The 18,950-nt window shown below is 41.3% G+C and overlaps 1 protein-coding gene across 2 annotated transcripts in view; it reads left to right on the top strand.

Annotated features, from left to right (window-relative positions):
- cdk19 (cyclin dependent kinase 19) overlaps window positions 1–18,950 on the top strand; it is a 66,437-nt gene that overhangs the window by 39,040 nt on the left and 8,447 nt on the right. Inside the window, exons 5-13 of one of the 2 annotated variants that reach the window (XM_085134215.1) lie at window positions 7,589–7,646; window positions 9,657–9,788; window positions 11,104–11,247; window positions 11,348–11,417; window positions 11,510–11,582; window positions 11,881–11,978; window positions 12,067–12,145; window positions 16,681–16,923; window positions 17,042–18,944. In XM_085134215.1, the coding sequence (XP_084990341.1) occupies window positions 7,589–7,646; window positions 9,657–9,788; window positions 11,104–11,247; window positions 11,348–11,417; window positions 11,510–11,582; window positions 11,881–11,978; window positions 12,067–12,145; window positions 16,681–16,923; window positions 17,042–17,110 (966 nt within the window). In that variant the 3' untranslated portion in view covers window positions 17,111–18,944. Of the gene's footprint in view, window positions 1–7,588; window positions 7,647–9,656; window positions 9,789–11,103; window positions 11,248–11,347; window positions 11,418–11,509; window positions 11,583–11,880; window positions 11,979–12,066; window positions 12,146–16,680; window positions 16,924–17,041; window positions 18,945–18,950 lie in introns of those variants that run through there. The other variant, XM_085134214.1, reaches the window with a different exon arrangement.

An 18,950-nucleotide genomic window follows, 5' to 3' on the forward strand; every position in this document is an offset into this window, starting at 1 on the left:
TAAACTAAAGGTAAAGTTAGTCAGTTTGTGCAAGTTAGGGTATCGGCTAACCTCAAATGACAGGTGAGTCAGCTTTGAGTGATTTAGATGGTAAGTTAAGTGAACACTGACTCAGAAATGACTCTCCCACTGCTGCTCTGTCTGGTTTAGTCAGGCCGTCAGACTTATCGCACTTATGAAAGTTTGTTTTTTATTTTATTAAATCTGTCTTGGATATCAGGATTTCACTGATATCCACTGTAACTGACATAAAGCAAGTGAAAATAAAGCCCCCCCCCCCCCGAAAAAAAAATTAAAGGTTTTCTACAGTTTGGATGCTGTAAATGCGTCAGTGACGAGACCATAAATGTTTGTGTTCTCAGCCAGTCATGTTATGGCTCCTCACATGTGTTTGTACTGTAGACAGGCCACTGACGTACTCATGTGCACCTATGATGAGAAGGTCCCAGCATGTAAGCTGTAAACTGTCCACTGCAGCAACTGTTTGTTGTCCTCATTCATGCTTTTTTCTCCTTTGATGTTTCTTTTTGTTCGGGCCAACCTTTTTACCAGTCAGCATTAAATCTATGAATAGTGTCTTTGCTGAGGGTTATAGCTATCCATAGCCTCTGCTCTAGTTGACTTCATCATCTGTTTGCTTAGTCCAGCATTAATCCTGCATGAGCCCCCTCACTTCACTCAACAGAAACATGCCATATTTGGTGTTATGTTGTATACAGTGGCCTTTGCCTCAGTTGTCAGATAAATCACACCTTAAAAACAAGACCCTGGGGTAAAAAAAAAGAAAGAAAAGAAAACAACAACAAACAACTCCAACAAAATTCAGGATTCTTTGTGTGAATCCTATGAAACAGACCATTTAGATAAAATACAAAACACGGTAGTATTAAATTCCTCCTTACAAGGAGTAGGGATGGGAATTGATTCCATTGTCAATATCACTTATCAATTCTCATTGGCTCCACTTTGCGAGTTGCCACCATCTCTAAGCAGCATATCAGTGACATTACACTCATGCAAATCATTACATGCTTCGTGGTGAAATGTTTGTGGATGTTGGAAGTATTTCTCTTCCCTCTCTTTAACAATATAAACCTACAGGCTACAGCCCCACACACCAACACCTCATCTACCTATATGAGTAGACTCATGATCCTTTTTTCTTAGAATTTAGGTATAAAAAAAAAAGCCGACAGCACAGAGCGAAGATGAAAACCAGCACTTTAAAGCGATCACCACGGTGATTCTACTTTAGAAACATGAACAGGTAGAAATGGAGGCTACAGGCTTCAGTTTGTTACCCTTTGAAGTTCAGCAGTGGCTGATTTCACCACAAATGACGGCTCACTTTATCGCAGTGCTGGGCTGGGGTCAGCATTTACTCAGCTTTAACACCACTCTGGGCTCTTGGCTAGCTTAGTGTTGGCATGCTGTCTGTGCAGGTGCAAGGTGTTAGCAGTTGTTTCTGTCCTGGAGCAGTCTCCACTTTACCATCGCGCTCTCATTCTATAGTGTAATAAAAATAAAAGTAATGTAAACTATGCCACTTTTTTCCTGCTAGAGACACAGCTGATTGTAGTGAGAGTCTAAGAACCGATAACCTTATAATTCCTTTTACTGAGCTGATAATTATTATTCTGTTACTGATCAATTAAAACACTGCAGTGAAAAAGTAGCTGGAAGTGCACAGGAAGAATCGACACTGCTGAACAGGACAATTACAATAGCTGCGGGCTGCGTCGACCTAATGTTGTGCTACAACCTGATGAGGGTGCACATCAGCTTACGTTGTAGATTACGGCGTAGACTTACTGCTGAAGCATAAATCAGGTGTTAGACCAGCAAACCACAATTGTTTTCGTTATTTGTTCCCTTGATTAGGCCTGCAGCAAGTAATAAAACAAGGTGAAACAACCAGTTAGAGCTGCCGATGATACACTGTCCTGTGTGTGTGTGAACTAGCAAACCTCCATCAAATCATGCACTCACAGTGTGCCAGTATGGCTTTAGTAGTCTTTGTTGCTCACAGCAGTTGCCATAGTAGGAAAAACACAAGTGTTGGTAGTAACATTAATGTTGACTCTGTGAGCCTGAAACATGTCTTCAGTAAAAGAAAGGCTCTTAAAATAACGTGTCAGGATATTTCGTACAGACTTTTATTTTGTAGCACTTTGTAAATTTGTGGAAATCATAAGCACCAAAGTTCATAATATACACAATATGAATTCTCTTACAGTAGCTGTGTGGATGTTTTGGCTCTCTTAAGGTCACACCAGTCTTATCTACACACCAACATTTCCGGCCCCTCGATTATTTTTGCTGCAGCCGTTATTTTGCTGTCTCTCTGCCAGGGCTTCCTGCCATTGTTGCCACATAACCTCACTCGTAAATTTCATTCTTGTCTCTTGTCATCGGTGAGATTAGCGTCTTTTGTGCAGGTGCCTAGCTCTGTGTCAGGTCTCTGTGTGGGCATGAGAAATAACCACTGAAATTAGAGAGACTGCTCGTAGCAAACACGATGCTACGTTATGGAAAAATCTACCCAAGGCCTCTTACTGCTGTCTAAGTAGATGTGAAAGTCTTCCCATGAGCTGTATTGTGAATACATGCGAGGGGAGGAGCAGACATGTATTGTGCCACACAGGGAACGGTGTTCCTGCCCACTATATCTTTAACAGCTGCAGTAGTTCTGCTGTTGCATAAGCATGTCTTTGTGCTTGAGTGTAGCATGCTCTGATTCTCTGGAAAGCATCCATGTGCTGTGCATTGCACTGTCACAAAGCCCCCATCCCCCATTTACTCTTGCAGTTACTCCTCTGCCCCCCCCCCCCCCCCCCCCCCAATAATCAGAGGTGCTTGCCATCTTATGTAAGATGATGTCAAGCCCACCGCTCTGCACAGATAGCTGATTCAAGAACCTGACTCTGCAGGCCAAAGCAAAAGGCATGCATCTCCATGGACTGTACCAATAATCACTTAAGAGAGGGGTGGTGTGTGTTAGGGTATTACTGAAGGTCGTCTGTTATAGTAACCAGCAGTGCTATACTACATGCATATTACTGGGTGGGTGGCTGTAAGAAACTCATCATGCAAGGCGTGGAATTCTACACAACCACATTTTTTTTTTCAGTGTCTAAAGTGGGAAAGTGAACCGTGTGTGCTTGCAGTTTGCTTTAGTTTTCATTCAGTTTTGCATAGATGAGTTGAATTCTAATCTGGTGTCTCATTCAGATTGTAATTGTTAATATTAACCTATTTACTTCTATTATTACCAAGAGGTATTTAATCCACTGACACGAGTAAAACAATGTAATCTGTACACAGCATCTGTGTTTTGCACTAAAACTAATTTATTTCTGCGGTTTATGTGTCATATATAAACTCTTTAATAATGGAAAGATATTGTTGTTTTACCTTTTTAAGATTTTAGGAAGTGTCCAAAAGCAAGAGAGTTTGAGTAGAGCCAGATCTGAATTTTCAAAATATCTGGGCTGCTAGTAGCATGCAATTAGCTCTGCTGTATTGAAATATGACTGGAAATGATCCAAACATAAGATCATTTCTGATCATATTTCTTTAAAACAGGAGCTCCATGACTGTCTGATTGGTGATGATTGTTGAATGCACACTGATTGAACAAATATCTGCTGTAGGTCAGATGCACTTTCAGCTTAAGAACTCTACACCATGTTTCTGTGTTCTGGTCTACTGTGGTTTCCAGTAGTTCTTAGTTGTTCTTACCCCCTTTTTCTAATCTTGTACATCCTCAACTCCTGTCCTCACATCTTAGTCCCATCTCAGTGGAGGAGGAAAGGATAAGACATAAGGGGAAAGGAATTGTGGCAACAGGGATTTAACAAAAACTTAAAGCAATGTTGGTTAAATATGACATTTGGTACAGCTGGACCATGAAGTGCTCTGTTGTAGCCCAGTTTCAGCTGTGTTTTCTTATCTTGGTTTTAACATTACTCCTGGAATTTTTTTTTTATACTGAAGGCCTCTTTTAATCAAAATCCCAGAAACATCCTCGTTGGATCATCTGGTTTCCCTTCATGTTGCATTGTTACTGGACTGGAGTTAATCACCATTTTAATAAAGCTCACTTTCAAGTGTCAAGTTCTTTTTTTAAAATTAGATGACCTGAATGTTTTCCTGGACAGGCGTGCATTTCCTCTTATCTAAGTGGTCTAGATGTAAATGATAAATGAGTCAGGCTTGAATTCTCCGAGTTCAGCCTTAATGCCTTATCACCAAACAAATTTCCTCATATTTTCATGAGAGATTTAATCACTGCCTTGCTTCAGCAGTCTGTGTGTTATTAATTCACTCTGTTTACAGGTGATTTGTCAGCTTGAGTAATATCTCATTGTAGCAGCATTGGTATTAATACAGTGCTTTTTTTCCTCCCCCTTGTATTTTGCGTCACCCTACAACTATTCGAAACGGTTGCCTGGTGCTCCCTAACCCTGGCTGTGCCAGAGGTCCCTTCTGGCTAAATGAGACTTCTTCCTCCCCACTGTTGCCAAGCACTGCTCGTAGGGGTTGAGTACTCTCACTCCACACACTGTAAACAAACAGCAGCTACTTGAGGAAAAGCAGAACGAGAGTTGAACCAACCAACTGGCTGTGTGAAAGGATGAAGCATGCTTTAATACTACTGCATATTGCACTAATAGCACAAAGGGGCTTCATTATCTGGACAGTTGGTCGTTGATGAGTCCTGTAGGCTGTCACCTTTCGCTTTCAGCTTGTTTATCAGCTTGCCCACTCTGTTACGTAAGTGTGTAAGTTTGGCTCCTGAAGTGGCCTACTTTTTGATACAAAGATGTAAATGATTTTGTAAAAGAGGGCCGCGTCCCTAAGGACTGGGTTTACAGATCCTCTGTGGAGCGGAGAGTGTTTATTTTCCCCTGGCTCCCGATCCATTTATGAAACTGTTCAAATGGAATTGATTAATTTCACTGGCTGCATTTGAGGGGAAATCTTAATTTGGGGGATGTGAAAAGGAATTTGGTGCATGCTTCACTAACTTTGGTGCATATTTCAATCAATTTATTACAACTCCTTATATCACTGTGGTCTGCTGCTCTTTGAATCAGTCCCTCTTGCACTCATGTTTCTACTTTTCAGCTTTTTCTTCCATTAGACACGTGAACTTATTTACATCAAACTTCATTTTTGCATGCTCATTTTGCACTTTGAAGGCACTGGCACTCACTCAGGTCTTTTACAGAACATTCACGAGGTAAAAAAAAAAAAAAGAGTACGTTCAGGCTAGGCATATTAATTCACTTAGGTCTGTTTAGAATTTGAAAGAGGGGCTGAACTCCTCGGGCCTTTGAAGAGACGCTTGTCTTTGTGTTTGCCAATCGTGGGGGTGTCATGTTGTGGGCATGAATAGCAGATCTCATTATTAGTGCTGTTTCTATGGCAACAAAATACATTTGCCAGTCAGATCTGAGTCTGCCAAGCCAGAGGGTTCACATTCACTCAAACACCCAGGGAGACAGTTTGACAACAAGCATTACTGCATCCTACTGCACGACAAGGTAAACTTCAAAAACATGGGTCCACTGATATTTTTTGCTCTCTGAGAAAACTTACAGAGGTTTTCCGATGCGTTTTATATTCTCTGGTAATTCAGAGACTTAAAACCACTGTGCTTACAACTGCAAATTATATGCAAGAAGTTGAGTTAGCGAATGGTCTGAAGAGCAGTGAAAAAAATACATTGGCCTTCATGTGTTGCGTCCTAGATGCTGTGCCGCGAGCCCTGTGGCAAGAGCCTCAACCACACTTCTTCATGCTCCACATTCCTTTCTGAAGAGGAAAACACAGATAACAGCATTCAAAGCTGTTTTAATTACTCATTGTAGCAATGCATCCTGTGACTCTGAAGGCTGTTGTATGCTTTGGTGGCCATTCAGCTTTAGGGGCCTCCTAATTCCACTCTGATCCATCTAATTTTCAGCTGGGGGAGTAAGCAACCTCCGTCAGCCAACAGGCTCAGAAAAATCCAGTGAACACTATAAAATTAACAATTTGTTAATTAAATGTCAACGTTTAGCATCTAGTTTGCTGTGCTGCAGTAACTACTGTTATATTTACTAAGTGAAAATGTAATAGGTTAATCTTTCCCTATTTCCCATCCCAGCTATATACTGTTTTCACAGTGGACCAGTTTCACATGTTGACATCTGAATATGTGTGAGCCAACAGCCTCCTAATTTTCTGTTTGGGAGATGCTTGGCACTGTGTGACATCATAGAGGGGATATCCCTAATATGATCAACAGTGGCACATGGCACTGGGGGCACAGAAGGCCTACTTGCCTGCTGTGGGGGGCAACAAGTGAGTAAGTTGCTTAAAGTGAGTGTAGTCTTAAAGAAAGTTAGGCTAGATCAGCTTATTTCAAGCAGAGAATGAACTGAAGGGCCGCACCAAGGCCCAGTATAAGATAACTAGGGATTATTCTGAGCAGTGAATCAGTGAATCTACTCTAGTAGCCTTTAGTAATAACATCTTTACAAAAATACTTTCTTCCCACTTTTGCCCAAGTGCTTTCTCTGGGCTCTCTCTGTATCATTGTAGGGTCTTTACCTTACAATATAAGGTGCCTTGTGGTGACTGTTGTTGGGATTTGGCGCCAGATATATATATAAAACTGAATCGAATACTCTCTGTGCTGCCCTATCAACAAAGGCAAAAGTAAATCTAAAAAAAGGAAGTCAGTGTTCTTGTTCAGTTTGCACTATTTCATCACTTGAAAGTAGTCAGGAGAAGGACTAATCAATTTTGGATCAAACGACTATATCTGTGAAAAACTTCACGTCATGTGTTTTTAGTTCTCCTCACCTGTTCATTGTATTTTAATTTAATTTGTTTATGATTTGTTCTTTGCCAAAGTGAACCTTGCAGCACTTTTGTGAGTGACTCACAGTTCTAAAATTTAACATTTGTGGTAAAACGGGTAACATCATCTAAATGAATGCTTCTGACCTACCTAACATCGTTGGTCTAGGATGTTTTTTAAGGTTTGGACCTAAAAACTAATAAGAACTCAACCTGTTCTCTTGTTATTGTGAAATGTACTCAGCCTAACAACTAATATAGGATTTTAAAGACCAATATCAATTGGGTGATTTGAAAAGCCACAGCATGTGCTGGGCTATGGCTTATGTCCACATAAGTGGCGGCAGTCAGCTTAGTTGGCTAATAAAGCTTTTACTTCTTGGAACTTGTGGTTACAGTTTCTCTCTGGAAACCAGATGAACACACCCAGCTGCTTGAGCGTGTTTGACCCCATTCCTGGGTGTATGATCAGTTGGCTTAAGTGCACTCCCACAAAATGGCTCACTGACATAGTCATGTGGTTGTGTGCTTCAGTACAAAAACAGGACAGTCAATAACCACTCAACATGTTTCTGCAAAGGGAACCACTGATACTGTAATACCACGGGTATTCTGAATGTATTATCAGTCCAACTGTGTGTTAGAACCATTTACATTTATTGTACTTCCAAGTTAAAAACAGAGTGATTTGTAGTATATGCAACACCTCGTAATGTTCTGTCTCTTTCTCCCACAGAAACCAGCTAACATCCTGGTGATGGGGGAAGGCCCCGAACGAGGAAGAGTTAAAATTGGTAAAGTAAATTTAAAAAAACATCATTTAAACTGCTGGACTGATTTGAAACTTACACAACCTTTAGGTACTTGTGTCAGCACGAAAGTGGATCAATTAGGTTGTTGACGTGTTTGATTGTCTGATAGCTACAACGTTTAACCTTGTCCAGAGAGGCAGACAGGAAGCTCAAATCAGTCCTGTTGCATAAGCCAGCTGGCCAGGAGAGTGTTGAAGGGTAATGCTGCATTGCTGGCATCTATTTTTAAACCCCGTACTCCCAGTAATAGCATAGAGTGTTGTTCCAGTGCAGCCAGAGTCTTTGCAACTGGTGCTGGTAAAGGTTTTACTTGAATGAAAGCCACAAGGCTGCTGTGGTTTAATAAATATGTTTAATATCTTAATAGTTACATGGAGCAGGATGTTCATTTTATTAATTTCCAACTTTCATTCATTCATTTTTTTAGGAGAATGTGAACTATCAGAAATCACATTCATTATAATTGTACGTTGGTTAAGCGAACAACTTTTTCAGCCTTACTTGTTCCTGTAGATATTGCTTTACAGTCAGTGTTGTATTTTCTGTGAACGTTTCATTATGAATCATCATCATCATTAGTATCATTAGTAGGCGAATGCAAAGCTCTGTACAAGGCTCATCCAAGAACAGTGTCAGTGACAAGTTTTACTTTTAATTCTAATTAACATTTTAATTATATTCAGCAAGACCTGAATCTGGCAACTGAGCGCATTATTCATCATGATCTCACCTCACTCAATCTATGACCTCAGAGTTTACTGAGGTCAGCTGAGAGGTGTTTTCCCATCAACTTCTTTGTACAACCAACCAGTTGCCCCCTACTGGCCATTACAAAAAATCCAGATTTAAAGGATTACTGTATAGGCTTTCCATTTTCAGACTCAGATGCTACCCCCATCTTATACATACAGTCTGTGATCAGTTCTATGATCAGTACAATGCATCTTTAAAGTCATTTAAAAAAACAGTGAAATGTCTAATTGTCAAATTGTCCAATATTAGCATATTTATTTACTGCGCATATAGAAGTTGGCACAATAAGACTACCCATCTGTGGTATCCATATAAGACTATGATCCCACTTCTGTAGATCCCAGAAATGTGACTTGAAAAACAAAAAACAAAACAGTGTCACATTTTCTTCTTCTCATGCTGTTGCCATTTAAACATGACTAATTTGATAAGGATGGATTTACGTTCCATATTACTCAGTCCACTCATTATTGTGGTGCTTGATTATCCTTACTGTAAGTTTTCTCTGATGTAACTCAAACCAACAGAATGCTGGTGTTTTGAAACTAATCACATTTGATTGATAAGCCAAGGACACTGCACACTCATAGTGGTAGTGAAGCATATCTTGCTTAATGGTGTGCTCCATTTGAAGTGGGAAGTCGGAATTCCAATTTGCAATAGCAGTCCTTCCAATCCCAACTCCACAATCCAAGATGACAGCAGCAACAGCAGGAAAACTTGTAATCTCTGCAGCCACTGCTGTGTGTTTGTGACTGGCTATTTAAAAGCCATACACAGACCACTGACCAGGTTCTAGGGGAGCTGTACCTTATTCTGCTGTCTGTTAGAAAGACACAGGAAGAGAATCTGTTTGTGCCAGTTTCCTGTTAATCTTTACTAGAATAAGGCAGAGTTAAATATTTATGTGTAACTTTTATGTTTTCTGTTAAGGTACTTTTTTACGAGTGGGAAATTGCTCTATTTCTCGCATTACCGTTTTAGCAAGGGATTTTTTTGCTAAAAGGAAAGAATACTGTCTTTTCATGCTAAGTAGAACAGATGTGGTTTGACATTAAAAGCCTGCCTTGTTCAACTTTACAGTTGTGGAAGTTTCATATTTAGTTGCGGTGTGAGAGACGCCCGAGGTTCTGTCTAGAACCCGTGGCTCTGACAGCAGCCTTGAACATGCATTCGTATCTCTATCTGATAATGCCTTTGTTTGCTAACTGGGTATATCTTCTTTCGCACCTTCGGTAGCTGACATGGGTTTCGCCAGACTCTTCAACTCTCCACTGAAGCCGCTGGCGGACCTTGACCCCGTGGTAGTGACGTTCTGGTACAGGGCCCCGGAGCTGCTGCTGGGGGCCCGGCACTACACCAAAGCTATTGGTGAGTCACACAGATTAAAAAAACATAACGCTCTGCACCAAGGCAGGACTTTGATCCCTGGCTGTTTGCTTAACTGCATCATGTTTGTGTTAGTTGACAGAATTAGCTGTGATTTTAGAAGCAGGGTCTCTTGGTTTACATGCACAGCTGATAAGTTCAAAGTACTCATGTGATCCATGGACATCATCAGAATAAATCAATCGTGGAGCACATGTTCCATTATAATCTTAGTATCTTACATCTTCCCACGTCAGTCCATTGAAGTCAACTTAGGCTGTTAGCAATGACTCACCATTGCATTGTATTCACATCACGTAACATGTAAGTGTCTTGACATACAAAAACAGAACACTTAATTCAAACAAGTTTAAAAGAGGAGCCAACAACTCTCCCTAGTCGGGCTTTGAAAATACATAATAAATAATGCAGTACAACAAGGAAATGGAAAAAAAAACAAAAAAAACAACGGACATGCACCAATCAGTTGGCCAGAGTATAGAATCAGCCGATTTTCCAGCTTTCTCCGCCCTGTGTGGTGACTGGCCGGTCAGCCTCACGTGTGTCCGATTATGAGGCGGCCCATTTCACGCATGCACAAAACGTGCAGGGCAGCGCAAGCAAATAGATGCACTCCACTGTGTCACAGCCACTGTGGATGATCCTCACTGTGAGTGTAAAAGTTCTCCAAAGTAGCGACCACCATGAAAATGTTTGTGACGAAAAGACAGATGCTTAAATCATCCAGCTGACATTTTCTAATTTCAGGCAACGTAGCTAAAATTATGACGATGAGTGAAAAAGAGAAAACTGTCGATATTTGGTTATCTAGTGAAGTTATAAACACACTGGAAAAATGATGCGTGTAACTGACATTTCTTTTTCTTTTGTTTGGAAAGGTAACATGCCAGGTAGAGCTGAGCGTACAGCAGCCTGCGTTCATTACATTTTTGCACCTCTTTCCAGTAGCAGGACACTTCATTTTCAGTTGTTTCAGTGAGAGAAACTACAGTTGTTTAGTTTCAGTTGTGTATGCTGTCAGTTCTAATAATGAGGAAAAAAACAGAATTGGTAAGAAATTTTGTTTAGGTAGGTCACGCTTACAGAGGAATGCAGAATCTACTCAGAGGTTGGTTCTGTTCATCTGGACGTAGCATTTTCAATGCAGGTAGTTAAGCAGTAACAAGTAACACTAACATCAATATTCCAGCAGAAAAAAATGACTTCCTGTAATCCAGGAAGATTTAGCCATTGTAGCTAGTGTATCTCCACAATAATGAGACTAAGTGTTGTCTGTTTACATGTGTGCATGCCTCAGACATCTGGGCGATTGGCTGCATCTTTGCGGAGCTGCTAACATCGGAGCCCATCTTTCACTGTCGCCAGGAAGACATCAAGACCAGTAACCCATTCCATCACGACCAGCTGGACAGGATATTTAGTGTCATGGGTTTCCCTGCAGGTCTGCACACACACACACACACACACACACACATATACAAGAGATTGTTTAGTGTATCAATAAAAGTGTTAACTTAGTCACGTCCTTGTGTCTTTCACAGATAAAGACTGGGAAGACATCAGGAAGATGCCAGAGTACCCCACACTGCAAAAAGACTTCAGGAGGACAACGTGGGTGGCCGCTCTAATGACCTCTCTATAATCGGGGAGCTTGTAGACTTGTAAATGAAATATCACATATGCTGTCATTTGTCATCCAACAGGTATGCAAACAGCAGCTTAATCAAATACATGGAGAAGCATAAAGTGAAACCAGACAGCAAGGTGTTCTTGTTGGTAAGTGCACACACACACACATATATCTTAGTTCAGTTACTTTAGAGGCATTATGTCCATTTCCTGGTGACCAACCCTAACTGTAACTGCTAACTAATTAATCCTTAAACTCACCTTAAAAGTAATAAACTTTAAAGGGTCATGGACTGGGCTGTTATTCCCCAAATGAGGTGCAGGTGCACACAGTATAACTATGTAAACACGTGTTCTAATACTATTAATACTTAATAAAATCGTGTGTGTGTGTGTGTGTGTGTGTGTATAGATCTTGTAACCATGTGTATTTTTCTGCCTTCAGCTCCAAAAGCTCCTCACAATGGACCCGACTAAAAGAATCACATCAGAGCAGGCGCTGCAGGACCCGTACTTCCTAGAGGACCCATTACCAACCACTGAGTGAGCCTTAGTAAACTTTTGCAAACTTTAATCAACACAGAGTTTTGTGTTGGTGCTTCAATCACTAATGTCATCTGTTTTCTTCTAGTGTGTTTGCTGGCTGTCAGATCCCCTACCCCAAACGAGAATTTCTTAATGAAGACGAGCCAGAGGAGAAAACAGAAAAGGTAAGTGTTATCCAGTTATCCTGTGCCTTAGACTGTAAGGCAGTCTAGCCACTGCCTTACAGATAACTTCACTGGCGGCGAATGCAGCTTTTAGGTTATCGCTAATAGTTACATGGCTACATTAACACCTCAGAAACATCCTCATAAAGATTGGGATGTCAGTCTTTGAGATGCTTTGTTGTGCTACTGTTCATGTGCTAAGCTGTTAGTGAGAGAAAGAGCTGTGTCCCCGCCTGTCTGCAGCAGTGCTGTGCGAAGCTGCGTGTGAAGACGGCACGGTTTGTGGCACTGCTGATGTGCGAATACCTAAGCTGATATTAATGTTCAGCACTAGAGTATAGATATTTGGACAACCCTTCTTGGTATATATACTGCCTGCAGTATCTGCATGGTTAAAAAAATACAAGTACCGTCACATTTTCAGAAACTAAAACATCGATCGGTATTGTGTCAGTTCACTTAACGTCCCATCTTAAGTCATCAATGGGGGCTAATGTGGCAGTTTTTGGTGTATTTTATGGGTTAATGCGCAGCTGTCCCACCTCACAAAGTCTTGCATTTATTTTTCAGGCTTTTTCTGTAGAAATTTTGGGGACTGTTAAATTGATAAAGTCTTAATGTACAGCTTTTCACTAGTGGATTGTACTTTTGCTATTCCAAGTGGTAGCTCCAAATGTGTCCAGGCACTCTCCCTTTCAGCCATAAAGAACAGATATTGTTATCTACTGGAGTGATATGAGGTTATAGTTAGAGATGGCACGATACCACTTTTTTATGTCCGATACCGATACCGATATCATAAATTTGGATATCTGCCGATACCGATATGAATCCGATATAGTGTGTTTTTTAATCAACAAAACGTTTTTTTAATATCTTGCTGCATTTTGTATAAGTTTATACTCAAGTTTAAATAAATAACAACACTAAAGCTATTCTGTTATACCTGTATGTAAAAAATACACTGCGTCCAAAATATGTCATAGTTCAGCAACACTGATCAATCTAATAAAGTTAAACCTGCTCCATCCTCCCTATTCTGGTATTTTAAAGAGTACTTAGCAGAAATATTAAGCAACCTAACTAATAGGGTTGCAAACTCCCAGCAAAAAAAAAAAAAAAATAGGGAACCACCCTCTTCCTCATGATGCTTAATCGATGTAATCAAATTTAATTTGATGCAGGGGGAAAATGCACAGAAATAAATTATTTTTCAAGAATAATTAAATAGATTCAACATCTTTCTTCAACAGAACTGCAGACTGCACAGATGGTATCTTCCCAAAGGAAAAAGTAGTATAGCTTACTATGGTATATTAGACTTAACAGTTACTATATACAGTAATGGACTTCTATATATTTTACACAAGATTAAAACTTTGGGTGTAAGAATCAGATAATTATTTATTAAAAACTAGACATTTTAAATGAGAATAAGAAAGAAAAGTATGTCTTTGTGCCCCCTTTTCCCTGTTCATGCCCTATCGGCCCCCCTGGCTAAACTTTGCTAGATCCGCCCCTGCACAGTTACCAGCCGTCAGCTACGTAGAAAAAGATCCTGGTGTAGAAAGTAATATTAAATAAATTCTAACAACAGCTTATCAAGCTTAAACCTGCTGCTGTTGTTCAGCCGCTGGTTTCCTCTTTCTGGTGAGAAGTGGGCCAAAAACTAAGAAGAGAGACGGACTCGCAACAGAAAAGCTGATCAGCTGATCATTAAGCAGTTTCACCCGATTGAAGTAGCAGGAGAGAGAGAGAGAGAGAGAGAGAGAGGCAGTCCTCCATATATCTGTTGTTAAGCTTAACGTGGGAACGCTTTACAGACATTCAGAGATGAACTTACACACTTGCTTTACTTCTCTCTGGGAAAACGTCCTCATAGATGAAATGCTGGTTTGCTAGCAAGGCTACAAATACACACAGCCGCTCTATCACGTGATGCATACTGCTGCTACGTGCTACGGTTATGAGCCGAGTTACCCCGCGTAGCAAGTTTTGTGAGGTGCTTTTTTGATATTTAATGGATCGGATTACATTTTTTATTTCTCGCCGATATCCGATCCAGTAATTTGGGTCAGTATCGGACCGATACCAATACGTAATATCGGATCGGTCCATCTCTAGTTATAGTACTACTGGTTCTTAGAAAGCAGCATCTTAGTTGAGTCAACGGTGTCCCTTGAGTTATTTTTACAGTGTAATAACTCAGCGCAGGCATTTAGCAGCGACTTTGCCAGAGGCAGGGACACACTGTACATGGTGTACAGTGTGCGTGAGGAGGCTGACCGTCCTGGCCCTCTGTATTTCATTGTTGCTTTGCATGCAGCTTAAAAAGCGCAGCCTTTTTTCAAAGGCGCTAAGATTAAGATAAGATTTTTGTTGTGAAATCTAATGAGAGAGTGAGCACTGAGGCAGAGGCCGATGGCTCCATGTGACCGCTGTTCCTACATCATATTGGTAGCTGCTGGCTGGAAAACATCTGAGCTTTACACCATAGAACAGAGTGTTTAGGAGCTCGGCTTGCACTGTTTTGGTTGGACTTCCTGTCAGCATAAAGTGTGGACATGCACAATCAATAATAGACAACATAAACAAAATAATTTGGCTGCTCCAAATCAGTACAACACCAAAACTGCTGATTGCAGACTGAAGTGAAAGCTGCTGATTTTATGAAATTACATGCAGGATTACGCATCATGCTGTACATTCATACTAAAATACACTAGTCACTATATCTGCCATTATATTGACTAAATGCAGTTTTTCAGATATATTTGATCCACCATCTTTCATCCTTGCCTGATGAGGCGTGATCTTGCACGGCGCTCCAGACCGAGGACGACTGAATATTATTTTATATTTCTTCCATTTAAAGAAATCGCACCAACAGTTGTTATTGTCTCACCAAGCTTCTTGGTGACAGCCTTGTGCAAGTCTGATATCTTTGCTTTGCTCTTGTTCATGGTGGCAGAGAAGCTGGAATGGAAGACATTGATTCTGTGGACACACGGGGACATGTGCAATGTACGGGAAGTCCTGCTGGGTTGTAGGGGATCAAATACTTATTTCACTCAGGGAAATGTAAATGTAATCAGCTTCTAGCTTTTCTGGATTTTTGGTTGATATTCTGTCTCTGTTAAAATGAAATAACCATAAAAATTAGAGGCTGTTTGTTTGTTTGTAAGTGAGCAAACTGACAAATTCAGCCCACTGTAAGTGGATCATGGGATGTTTTTATTTTCTTTTTTCAAAGAAAAGTACTTGTTGCTTGATTTACCAAGGTTTGTGGCACAGAATTTCTGCTTGTCTTAATTGTGCTTGATGGTGTTTTAAGAGGTGTCATTTATTTGGGTTGAAAGGAGGAAAGATAATTGTGCCGTTGGATGGGTCACAGCTGTGAGTGCAGTGCCAAACTTTGGCTGTGTCCTACAACTCTTCACTGGGTCCCTGCTCTGAATGATTTCATGGTCTTATGCTGTCTCTGGAAAGAAACCTGTGCCTACACTCATTATTCACTTTCTCACTGTAGCTCATATGCTTGTAATCTGCCGTGTTCTTTGTAGAATGCTGGTCATTGTTGATGTGACCGCCTTCATTTTTGTATACAAACAAGCAGATTGTTAGGGGATCGCCTCAGAACTTTCCACTCCCATCAGCGCATTTTTGCGACTGTGGCATCATGCTAATTTGTCCCACTTAGTAAGTGTGACCCTAAAAGCCCCGTGGTGGCTTGAAGGTCAACATACTGCACACTTAAGTCCTGAATTGTAGCCATAAACTGATAAATTCACAACTGTGTCAAAATTTTACACCAAATTTCAATTTTTTGACTAAATTTTAAACCACATAATGAGCCAGAACGTAATGAATGTTTGCACCAGAAACTGGCTGCAGATTTCTGTGAACCATATTTAATAATCACCTGAGGATGGACTGAACTGTTCACACAGGGTGATTCGTTCCCTCAGCATCAACATCCAAGGGCCATTTGGGGCATCTCTGGGGTATGGCTGCTGGCAGAAACCATAACAATGATTTTGGTCCGTCATTGCAGTCTCAATTTTTGAACTTGAAACCAGACTTAGGGCTTTAGGGCCTGAGCCAGCAGCATAAATGGGCAACAGATTCTCAAAACATGGAAATAGATATGTAATAGCTGCTTTATTAACAATATAGACAGACAGACAATATGAGCTATCCTTACTGTCTCATCCTCAGATGAGTTAGTATAAGTTTCCTTCCTTCCTTTGGCTCATTAGGTTAACATTTCTTGTGGTCTACTTACGTTTTTTTATGCGTCCTTAAAACTCTAAACTCATGTTGTTGAGCTGCATTTCAATCCAGTCATCTGAGCGGGAAAGTGGGTCACAGATGCAGAAAAGAACAACCTACAGCTAAAAATAGAGCGAAATCTTGGTTTCTTGTTTTCAGCAAGAACCCGAGATCATTCCACACACTTGCTTTTAGCCACAGCGTCTCTCTTTCTCCACTCCATAAATCCCGACCTACTTTCAGCTTTGTGTGTCTTTGTGCAGAACCAGACCCAGCAGCACCAGCAGACAACTGGCCAGGCTCAGGCCCAGAACCAGCAGCAGACAGCAGCCCAGCAGGCCCCCTCCCAGCAGAGCTCTGCTCAAACCAACGGCACTGCTGGAGCAACGGGGGCCACCACTGCAGCGCTACAGCACGGTCAGGACCAGGGGCCACCCAACAAGAAACCTCGGATCGGACCCTCTGGAGCCTCCTCAGGCACTGGGGTGCTACAGTCAGATTACCAGGTCAGTACAATATTATAGAACAAACACCAACACCAACATTTTCTGGTGAAACTGTTCATTTGTCTGTACTTTAAAACTCTATTAAATGAATGGTAAATGGCCTGTATTTGTCCCTAAGGACCCCAAAGCGCTTTACACATCTAATCATCCACCCATTCACACACTGGTGATGGCAGCTACATTGTAGCCACAGCCACCCTGGGGCGCACTGACAGAGGTGAGGCTGCCGAAGTCTGGTGCCACCGGGCCCTCTGACCACCACCAGTAGGCAACGGGTGAAGTGTCTTGCCCAAGGACACAACGACTGAGACTGTCCGAGCCAGGGCTCGAACCGCAACCTTCCGATTACAAGGCGAATGGCCAACTCTTGAGCCACGATCGCCCGAGAAATGAGTCCATTATAATCATCTCCTGCTCCAGACTTTCATTCTTGGACTCTATTAGTTGCATGAGTAGCTGTGCATGAGTTCCAAGTTCTCCTTTGTAGTGTTATTCTGGCACAGACGTGAGTTTATCATCTGACTGAAACAAGCTGTTTTAGCTGTCTTCCTCGTCCCTTCAAACTAACTGTGTCCTGATTGAGTGCAGCTTCTGTGCTCATAGTACCTGAACCCTGAAACGATCATAAAAAACTGTCTTAAACCTAGTGTTTAGAGCAGGCTGAAGGCTTGTTTAATATGAACATCCCTCAGTGTAACAGTATATGTGAAGAAATATATATATAAAAGCATAAAAGGTCGACCACAGCAGGATGTACCATTCCAGCACTGAAAATGAGACACTCCAAACTCCTGTTCTAGTTCAGTTTGATTGCAAGTACGTGCTTTAAGAAACTAACATGATCTTCAGAAGGAAAAAACCTGCGTTAGGTAGTCAGGATAAGGAAATCTAAACGACATGAACCAACATGTTGTTGGGCTGAGAATGCTTACATAGTGCTGCAGGCTAAAAAATGTATACCCAAACACTCAGATACCAGACAACAACAAGATGTTGTTTAAATGATAAGGACTGTACAGAGCTGATATCAAATCACAATGGAGCCTGTGAGCTTTTGTTTTCTGCTCAGGCACCTCCTGTATCGCCGGCTCAGCTCTTATCACGAGGCCAAAGAGACGACAGCTCTCAGCCTGTGATGAAGTGAAGCTGGATGCCAAAGTTTGGCATATGACATATTTTGACTTTCAAGGAGGAGAACCCGACTGCTGCAGAAAATAAATGTGATCAGCGACTAATCAGCAACGTATGGGGTTAGCTCAGGTTTGAGTGTTACATGACCACAGGAGCAGGGAGATCATGTGTCAGTACTTAACAGAGCACGGTGTGATCTAAGTGACCGCTTTGACCTCTCCTGCTTCTGTATCAGCGAGGCACACAAGTATATTGCATACAGAGATATGCCTAGTTGCAAGTGACACAGCTGGTGGCTGTCAGGCCTCAGTTGATGTATAAATAAACTGTCGCAGTGGTCAGACACATCACGAGTGTGGCTATAGCTGCTACTGTCAGTGTGTGTAGTGTCCTACTTTTTCCCTTTATTGATCTCTATACACATATATTCCACCATGCACCACCCACCGATCATTTCCCTAATCTGGAACAGTGTAGCCAAGAACTCACAACTGTGGTATGGAGGCATGCAAACAGTTGAGGTCTCAGATTCTCAAAGCAATATCCAGATCGTTGAAATTTCAACACCAGTACTTTTTAGAGTCCATGTCTCCGAGCGTGTAAATGAGGCTTTTTTTTTCATTACTAGTGAAATAATCCCAGAGCCACTGAACACACAGGGAAATATCATAATCCCAATTTTTTTGAAATCCGTGTGGAAAACAGCTTATGAGGAAAGGTTAATTAGCTGCAGACAACTGAATCTGGAAGGAAGTGGCGCTCATTAGCGCAATGTCTGGATGTAGCCTTAAAAACACAATATGTGCCTGCACACCTCCAGAGTCACTGTTTGAATGTTTGCTGATAAGAAGTCTGGTGATTTAGTGACTGCGTCTCCACTTCTCTCTCTCTTTCAG

Source organism: Neolamprologus multifasciatus, chromosome 15 (genome assembly GCF_963576455.1).
Source record: "Neolamprologus multifasciatus chromosome 15, fNeoMul1.2, whole genome shotgun sequence".
Classification (NCBI taxonomy): Eukaryota; Metazoa; Chordata; class Actinopteri; order Cichliformes; family Cichlidae; genus Neolamprologus; species Neolamprologus multifasciatus.